The sequence below is a fragment of the Camelina sativa genome, unplaced genomic scaffold (genome assembly GCF_000633955.1).
Source record: "Camelina sativa cultivar DH55 unplaced genomic scaffold, Cs unpScaffold00750, whole genome shotgun sequence".
NCBI lineage: Eukaryota > Viridiplantae > Streptophyta > Magnoliopsida > Brassicales > Brassicaceae > Camelina > Camelina sativa.
The window spans coordinates 5023-14787 of NW_010921878.1; the positions used below are offsets into that span (position 1 = coordinate 5023).

General features: G+C 43.3%; 1 protein-coding gene across 1 annotated transcript; it reads left to right on the forward strand.

Annotated features, from left to right (window-relative positions):
• The first annotated feature begins 695 nt into the window (after positions 1–695).
• On the forward strand, positions 696–2964 carry LOC104773906. Its single transcript, XM_010498576.1, has 3 exons — positions 696–1135; positions 1269–2161; positions 2402–2964. Exons 1-3 carry the CDS (start codon positions 696–698, stop codon positions 2962–2964), a joined length of 1896 nt encoding a protein of 631 aa, XP_010496878.1.
• Positions 2965–9765: the final 6801 nt, after the last annotated feature.

Here is a 9765-nt window from a genome sequence, read left to right on the forward strand (position 1 = left end):
AGTTGTATTGGATTAAGACACATTTTAACCCCATAAACACTAACAAAGCTGTTTACAGCTACTAAGCAATGTTTTCTTACTGTTAGGCTGTTTTGGGACAAAATATTGATCAAGGTAGTGTCCAAGGCTCGACCGTACCGTACGGACGTCAGTACACATTGTCAATAAGGCCGAGCCTCTTAGGGACACAACATAAAGGAAGGGAAGTGAAGTGAAGTCCATAAGGCCCAAGTCATGTTCGAGAATCATCTATTCTAGCCATTAGGCTGAAGAAGAGGAATGAAGTCACGGGTGCAAGTTGACTTGAGAAGGGTCGCTATCACTTGGGAAATGTTCTCTTCTGTCTCCCTTAATGTCGACATCTTAGGTTCCCATTCTAGTAAAGGGGTTGCCCTATTTCTACTCTCTATTTAAGGCTGTAAAACATTGTTGTATTATTATTCTATTCTAGTTGAATCTTTTCTACTTCTTATTCTCTTTACCACACGAACTCTCTCTCACTTTATTCTACTCAAACTCCATCAATCTCATAAGCCTTCCGCTTATTCTAACATGGTATCAGAGCTAGGTTGTCGTTCTTGACAATCTATCTCTTTTATTCTCTCATTCTTCACTCTTCTTAACTCGATTTCTTAGTTCTACTTCCTTTATTCTCCGGGTAAACGTTTTATCCATCGGTCCATAGCTGCCAAACCATGGAAAACGCCAAACCCATTGTTACACCAGTTGTTCTTAAGGGAACAAACTACTTGCTGTGGACTAGAACCACAAGAACCGCCCTTGGAGGTCGTGGCCTTTGGAGTCATGTCGAAACTGACTATGTCCCAAAGCAAAACCCCAAAGGAGAAGATGAAGGCGCTTCCGAGGTGGAAGTAGAGGAAGAGAGCGAGAGGAAGGCCAAGTGGTTTCAAGAAGACCAAGTTGTCCTATCTGTTCTCCAAAACTCTCTTGACAAGCCAATCCTTGAGGCCTACTCATATTGCGAGACGGCCAAGGAGCTGTGGGAAACTCTTAAAGGCGTGTATGGTAATATCTCTAACTTGACTAGAGTCTTTGAGGTCAAGAAGGCTATAAATGAGCTTAACCAAGATGATGTGGAGTTCACTAAACATCTTGGTAAGTTTCGAGCACTATGGTCCGAGCTTGACATGTTGCGGCCGAGTACACTTGATCCGAGTGTGTTGACCGAAAGAAAGGAGCAAGACAGTCTTTGGACTCCTCCTTACCTTGAACCCATCTTTCAATGACCTCTTGAAACACATCCTCAGGGCAGAAAAGCTCCCCTCCTTTGAAGATATTTGTTCTCAAATTCAAAGAGAACAAGGATCTCTTGATTTGTTTAGCGGTAAGGGGGAGCTTGTTACCGCCAACAAAGGAGTGTACAAGCAAGAGGAGAGGAAGGTGTGGATCTGCGACCACTGCAAGAGGCGGGGTCACCTGAAAGACAAGTGCTGGGTTCTCCATCCTCATCTCAAACCGGCCAAGTTTAAAGCCAACCTCTCAAAGGAAGCGGTTAGCGACAAGGGAGCCGGGTCATCAAAGCAGGGAGATGAGATGGCCATGACTGCAGCCTATGGAGATATGGTGAGGAAATCAGACCTTGAGGCTCTCATTTGCTCCATTGCTTCACTCAAGGAGTCTGGTATCTCTTTCTTTACCTCTAAGCCTAGTAAATCACTTGTTATAGACTCGGGTGCTTCTCACCACATGATTAGTAATCCTAGTCTAATTAACAATATAAAACCGGCTTTAGGGAATGTAATCATTGCTAATGGAGAACAAATACCTGTGAAAGGAATAGGGGACTTGAAACTATTTGATAAAACCTCAAAAGCTTTCTTAATGCCTACCTTCATATCTAATCTTCTTTCGGTTAAGAGGGCCACTAATGATTTGAATTGTTATGCAATCTTTGGTCCTAATAGTGTTCATTTTCAGGATATTGAGACTGGAAAGGTTCTTGGAGAAGGACAAGGGAGTGGAGATCTCTATGTCCTAGAGAAAACCTCACCAACTTTATCTACCTCTACTAAGTCTTGTTTTGTTGTTAACTCGGATAGTGTATGGCATGCTAGATTAGGCCATCCCCATTCTCGCGCCCTTGCTTTAATGTTACCAAATGTTTCTTTTGATAGCTCAATGTGTGAGTCTTGTATTCTTGGTAAACATTGCAAGTCTATTTTCCCTAAGTCTACTACTATTTATGAGCATTGCTTTGATCTAGTTCATTCTGATGTGTGGACTTCACCATGTCTTTCTAGAGATAATAACAAGTATTTTGTGACTTTTATTGATGAAAAATCTAAGTACACAAGGATTACTTTGTTACCATCAAAAGATAGAGTGTTTGATGCCTTCATTAATTTTCAAAATTATGTCACTAATCATTTCAATGCTAAAGTTAAGGTACTTAGATCAGACAATGGTGGGGAATACACAAGTCACAAGTTCAAAGAACATTTGGCCAAACATGGCATTCTACACCAAACAAGCTGTCCGTATACACCCCAACAAAACGGTGTGGCTGAGAGGAAGAATCGACACCTTATGGAGGTTGCAAGATCGATGATGTTCCACTCACATGTTACTAGAAGATATTGGGGTGATGCCGTGATGACGGCGTGTTATTTGATTAACCGGACACCAACCAAAGTCCTTAACGACTTATCACCGTTTGAGGTATTGAACAAATTTAAACCATCTCTTGATCACTTACGTGTTTTTGGGTGTGTTTGTTTTGTCCTAGTTCCTGGAGAGCAACGGAGTAAGCTGGATGCCAAGAGTACAAAATGCATGTTCGTTGGCTACTCCACGACTCAAAAGGGGTACAAGTGTTACGACCCGGCAACAAGTCGGCTATATGTCTCTAGAGATGTTCGGTTCCTGGAAAATGCTATGACAAACAGAATTGGAACAGCCTCAAAGACGTCTCCACCTCGCCTAGTGACCGAGCCTCCAGCCTAAAGTTCCTCCTTGATCATCTCGGTAACCCGTCTCCACCGACGAGTGTTGTGCGGCCAGAGCTAAGGCCAACACCTACTGAGGGTGGGTCTGACCAAGGGGACACACAAGACAATGTCTTAACCCAAGAGGATGTTTTTACCGAATCTGGCCTGCCCATTTCCTATTCCTGGCCCTACAACGGCCACATCTGCCCCGGCCGCGACTCCTACCGAGGAACATATCGAGACGGCCACTACCGAGGAACACATCGAGTTGCCAATTGTGGAGCCTCCTCCTCCACCAGTCTTACGCCGGAGTATCCGACCTCGATCTGATCCCTCCACTTGGAAAAACAAGCGTGTCTACTACAACAGTCAAGCCGTCGCACATCCTATCCAGGCCGTTTGTTCACTTGAGCTGCTCCCGGTCAATCACCAAGGTTTCTTTGGCCAAGTCGATGCACATTGGGTTCCTCAAACTTATGATGAGGCTAAGGAGCACAAGGAGTGGCTAGATGCTGTCGAAGACGAAACTGGTGCCATGATCCGTAACCACACTTGGGACGAAGCCGACCTTCCCAAAGGCAAAAAGGCCGTGAATTTTAAATGGGTGTTCACCATCAAGTTCTTGAGCACCGGTGCTATTGAAAGACATAAAGCCCGATTGGTGGCCCGTGGATTCACCCAAACGTATGGCGACGACTACACGGAGACCTTTGCCCCGGTGGCCAAACTTCATACGGTGTGGGTTGTGCTTTCTCTTGCGGTTAACCTCTCGTGGGACTTATGGCAAATGGATGTCAAAAACGCGTTTCTTCAGGGTGAGTTGGATGAGGAAGTTTATATGACGCCTCCTCCGGGTCTTGACGGCCTGGTCGCTCCCGGGAAGGTCTTGCGGCTTCGTAAGGCCATCTATGGCCTTAAACAGTCTCCGCGTGCCTGGTATCACAAGCTGAGTTCCACTCTCAAGACTCAAGGCTTTCACCGATCGGAGGCTGATCACACTCTGTTCACGTGTAAGACATCTCTTGGCCTTGTAGTGGTGTTGATCTATGTAGACGACATTATTGTGACTGGTGACGATAAGGCTGGCATTGAAGCTACCAAACAATCTCTTGGGTCAGCCTTTGATATCAAGGACTTAGGCGAGCTCCGCTACTTTCTCGGGATTGAAATCTGCCGTTCCACGGAGGGGCTCTTTCTTTCCCAAAGAAAGTACACTCTTGACTTGCTGGCTGAAACGGGCAAGCTTGGGGTGTCTCCCGCACCTACACCACTTGATGAAGATGACCAGCTCAAGCGAAAGGGGGAGAGTCTTAGGGCAAAAGAAGGCAAACCGCGAGAACTCATGGACGAGCCATTCCCGGATGTCACGCGTTATCGCCGGCTTGTAGATAAGTTAATATACCTTACTATTACACGACCTGACATATGTTATGCTATGAATCAGGTCAGTCAACACATGAAGGCTCCAAGCAAGTATCAATGGAGTCAGGTCGAGAGGATTCTGAGTTATCTCAACGGTAGTCTGGGTCAAGGCATTTGGATGGGTAAAAACAACAACACCGGGATTGTTGGGTATTGTGATGCGGACTACAATGGGGATACATTGGATAGAAGATCCACCACTGGATATTGCACATTTGTTGGAGGAAATTTAGTGACATGGAGGTCTAAGAAGCAAAAGGTGGTTTCATGTTCAAGTGCCGAGGCTGAGTATAGAGCTATGAGGAAGCTAACTAATGAGATGACATGGCTGAAGGGTTTACTCAATGATCTTGGTATTGAGTCAAATCAGCCTATGACCATGCATTGCGATAATGAGGCGGCAATCCATATAGCTACTAACTCAGTCTTCCATGAGCGGACCAAACACATAGAAAGCGACTGCCACAAGGTTAGGGAAAAGATCGAAGAAGGAGTGGTATTACCGTGCCACACAAGGAGTCAAGATCAGTTAGCCGACATCTTCACCAAGTCTGCAAGCTCCAAGGTTTGTGACTATATCCATAGCAAACTTGGACTTGTAGACATTACAACGCCGTGATCAACTTCCCTAATCCGTGGACAGCACACTCTTTTTCCCTTGACTTAGTTTTGTCCCATGAGGTTTTCTAAGTCAAGGTTTTCAATGAGGTGCTGCTTCACGGGTTCCAAGCTTAGCCATTGCATTCGGCTAAGCTTGAGGGGGAGTATTGATCAAGGTAGTGTCCAAGGCTCGACCGTACCGTACGGACGTCCGTACACATTGTCAATAAGGCCGAGCCTCTTAGGGACACAACATAAAGGAAGGGAAGTGAAGTGAAGTCCATAAGGCCCAAGTCATGTTCGAGAATCATCTATTTTAGCCGTTAGGCTGAAGAAGAGGAATGAAGTCACGGGTGCAAGTTGACTTGAGAAGGGTCGCTATCACTTGGGAAATGTTCTCTTCTCTCTCCCTTAATGTCGACATCTTAGGTTCCCATTCTAGTAAAGGGGTTGCCCTATTTCTACTCTCTATTTAAGGCTGTAAAACATTGTTGTATTATTATTCTATTCTATTTGAATCTTTTCTACTTCTTATTCTCTTTACCAGACGAACTCTCTCTCACTTTATTCTACTCAAACTCCATCAATCTCATAAGTCTTCCGCTTATTCTAACACAAAATAGGTATAAGTGGCTTTTAAACTCACCACATCTAACTCAAAGTCTTATAATTAGTTAGTTGCATTGGATTAAGACACATTTTAACCCCAGAAACACTAACATAGCTGTTTAGTGCTTCTAAGCAATGTTTTCTTGGTTTTAGCCTGTTTTGGGACAGAATGGGTATAAGTGGCTTTTAAACTCTCCACATCTATCTCAAATTCTTATAATTAGTTAGTTGCATTGGATTAAGACACATTTTAACCCCAGAAACACTAACATAGCTGTTTAGTGCTTCTAAGCAATGTTTTCTTGGTTTTAGCCTGTTTTGGGACAGAATGGGTATAAGTGGCTTTTAAACTCTCCACATCTATCTCAAATTCTTATAATTAGTTAGTTGCATTGGATTAAGACACATTTTAACCCCAGAAACACTAACATAGCTGTTTAGTGCTTCTAAGCAATGTTTTCTTGGTTTTAGCCTGTTTTGGGACAGAATGGGTATAAGTGGCTTTTAAACTCTCCACATCTATCTCAAATTCTTATAATTAGTTAGTTGCATTGGATTAAGACACATTTTAACCCCAGAAACACTAACATAGCTGTTTAGTGCTTCTAAGCAATGTTTTCTTGGTTTTAGCCTGTTTTGGGACAGAATGGGTATAAGTGGCTTTTAAACTCTCCACATCTATCTCAAATTCTTATAATTAGTTAGTTGCATTGGATTAAGACACATTTTAACCCCAGAAACACTAACATAGCTGTTTAGTGCTTCTAAGCAATGTTTTCTTGGTTTTAGCCTGTTTTGGGACAGAATGGGTATAAGTGGCTTTTAAACTCTCCACATCTATCTCAAATTCTTATAATTAGTTAGTTGCATTGGATTAAGACACATTTTAACCCCAGAAACACTAACATAGCTGTTTAGTGCTTCTAAGCAATGTTTTCTTGGTTTTAGCCTGTTTTGGGACAGAATGGGTATAAGTGGCTTTTAAACTCTCCACATCTATCTCAAATTCTTATAATTAGTTAGTTGCATTGGATTAAGACACATTTTAACCCCAGAAACACTAACATAGCTGTTTAGTGCTTCTAAGCAATGTTTTCTTGGTTTTAGCCTGTTTTGGGACAGAATGGGTATAAGTGGCTTTTAAACTCTCCACATCTATCTCAAATTCTTATAATTAGTTAGTTGCATTGGATTAAGACACATTTTAACCCCAGAAACACTAACATAGCTGTTTAGTGCTTCTAAGCAATGTTTTCTTGGTTTTAGCCTGTTTTGGGACAGAATGGGTATAAGTGGCTTTTAAACTCTCCACATCTATCTCAAATTCTTATAATTAGTTAGTTGCATTGGATTAAGACACATTTTAACCCCAGAAACACTAACATAGCTGTTTAGTGCTTCTAAGCAATGTTTTCTTGGTTTTAGCCTGTTTTGGGACAGAATGGGTATAAGTGGCTTTTAAACTCTCCACATCTATCTCAAATTCTTATAATTAGTTAGTTGCATTGGATTAAGACACATTTTAACCCCAGAAACACTAACATAGCTGTTTAGTGCTTCTAAGCAATGTTTTCTTGGTTTTAGCCTGTTTTGGGACAAAATGGGTATAAGTGGCTTTTAAACTCTCCACATCTGTAAGAATTAATAGGATCGATTAAGAGTTTAGTGAGGAGATTTAAAGAACAAGAGAGTGAGAATCGTTGAGAGTATAGTAAGAGAGTATGGAGAGAGTATTGAGAGAGTATTGTGGAGAAAGAGATATTATCTCTTCTTACTTCATTTAGAACATAATTACAATCTACTTATAGACATATACAAAAGAATATGCTACTATGATCCTAGGCACATTTACACATAAGGATAGCGACATGTCCTTAAGGAGACATGTGATCCTTCCCACTTGCACACTCTATGCTAACGGTTAGGAGGAGAAGGATCGAGAAGCTCTTGTGACCGTTGGAGGCTGATGGACATGGAATGGACTTGAGATTCTCATGGGTTGATCTTGGTAGGCCTTCAGCTGTACGGACGGCCCAATGGTGATGGTTGTACGGATGGACGTACGGACAGGGTTTGTGCGGTTTCATACTCCCCCTGAAGCTTGATCATGAGCATTGATCAACCTTGGACTCATGCACACCCACCTCATTAAAAACCTTAGTATAGAAAACCACTTGGGAAAAACTATACTTAAGGGAAAAAGAGTGTGGGTATCATGTGAAGACAATCATGGCCGAGTAAGATCTTTGAGGCCAAGTTTGGGGTGAATGTACTCACACACTTGTGGACTGGCCGCCTTGGTGAAAACGTCGGCCAACTGCTCAGAGCTCTCCGTGTGACATGGTAGAACCACTCCAAGTTTAATTTGCTCTCGGACTTTGTGGCAGTCGACTTCGATGTGCTTGGTTCTCTCATGGAACACCGGGTTTGTTGCGATGTGAATGGCTGCCTCATTGTCGCAATGCATGGTAATAGGTTTAGGTGACTTGATTCCAAGGTCCTTGATGAGCGCCTTGAGCCACATCAACTCGGTTGTTAGCTTCCTCATGGCTCTATACTCTGATTCTGCACTTGATAGTGATACCACCTTTTGTTTCTTGCTCTTCCATGTGATCAAGTTGCCTCCTAGGAACGTACAATAGCCTGTAGTGGAGCGACGGTCTCCACGGTCTCCGGCGTAATCCGCATCGCAATATCCTACTAGCTCAGTGCTTTCATTGCGACCCATCCATATGCCTTGTCCCGGCGAACCCTTGAGATATTTGAGGATTCGGTTCACCATACTCCAATGGTGCACGGTAGGACTTTGCATGTATTGGCTCACCTGATTGACAGCAAAGCAAATGTCAGGTCTCGTGATAGTAAGGTATATGAGCTTACCTACTAGCCGCCGGTATCGCTTGACGTCTTGGAAATGGAGCTGCATCAAGCTCCCCCTTTCCTCCGGGCTTATAGTTTTCATCAAGGGGTGTAGATACGGCTTTTGAACCTAGCTTCCCTGCTTCACTCAACAAATCAAGAGCATATTTTCTTTGTGATAAAAATAAACCTTCATTAGTCCTATATACTTCTATACCAAGAAAATATTTAAGTTCTCCTAGGTCTTTGATATCAAAAACTGACTTAAGGTAAGCCTTAGTCTCTTGAATGCCTACCTTGTCACTTCCAGTTATGATGATATCATCAACATAAACTAGAATGACTATAATACCTTTATCACTTGGCAAGGTGAATAGAGTGTGGTCAGCCTCGGATTTGCGGAAGCCTTTCTCAAGAAGTGTGGTGCTTAACTTACGATACCAAGCCCTGGGGGACTGTTTGAGACCATAAATAGCCTTGTTCAGTCTCAATACTTTCCCGGGACCAATGATGTCTTCTAATCCCGGTGGTGGCCTCATATAAACTTCATACTCGAGCTCTCCTTGTAAGAAGGCATTCTTAACGTCCATTTGCCATAAGTCCCAGTCAAGGTTGGTTGCAAGAGAGAGAACAATTCGAACCGTGTGAAGCTTGGCCACCGGTGCAAACGTATCTCGGTAGTCCTCCCCATACGTTTGAGTGAACCCCCTTGCAATGAGCCTGGCTTTGTAGCGTTCGATCTCCCCATCACTCTTATACTTGATGGTGAAGAACCACCTGGATGTCACAGCCTTCTTGCCTTTTGGTAAGTCGGCCTCCATTGCATTCATTGTATTCTTCTCGGCATCGACAGCATCACACCATTCCTTATGATTCTTGGCTTCTTCATAGTCTTTGGGAATCCAATGAGCATCAATCTTGCCAAGAAACGCTTGATGTTGTGGAGGAAAATGAGCCAAGGTGCACACCGCTTGAATCGGATGAGCTACAGCAACGTTGTTGTAGTAGACCCGAGTGTTTCGCCAGTTGGAGGGGGGAAACTTGAGGCGTTCACTGCATCGAAGTGGTATAACTTCCTGTGGTGTGTCCTCATCGTCATTGTCTTCCTCGATGGGCACATAGTCATCATCACCGGAAGCATTGTCCACCGGAACTGAATTTAAATCATTTTCATCATCGGAGTGTTCATCAAGTTCAGCCGAGTGTTCATCAAGTTCAGCCGAGAGATCATTGTCTAGAGGCTCCAGAGTTGAAGTGGCCGGTGCATTGGCTATAGGTGCAGGCGTTGACGTAGGGGCATTATCAACACCGAGTCTCTCGAGAAGAA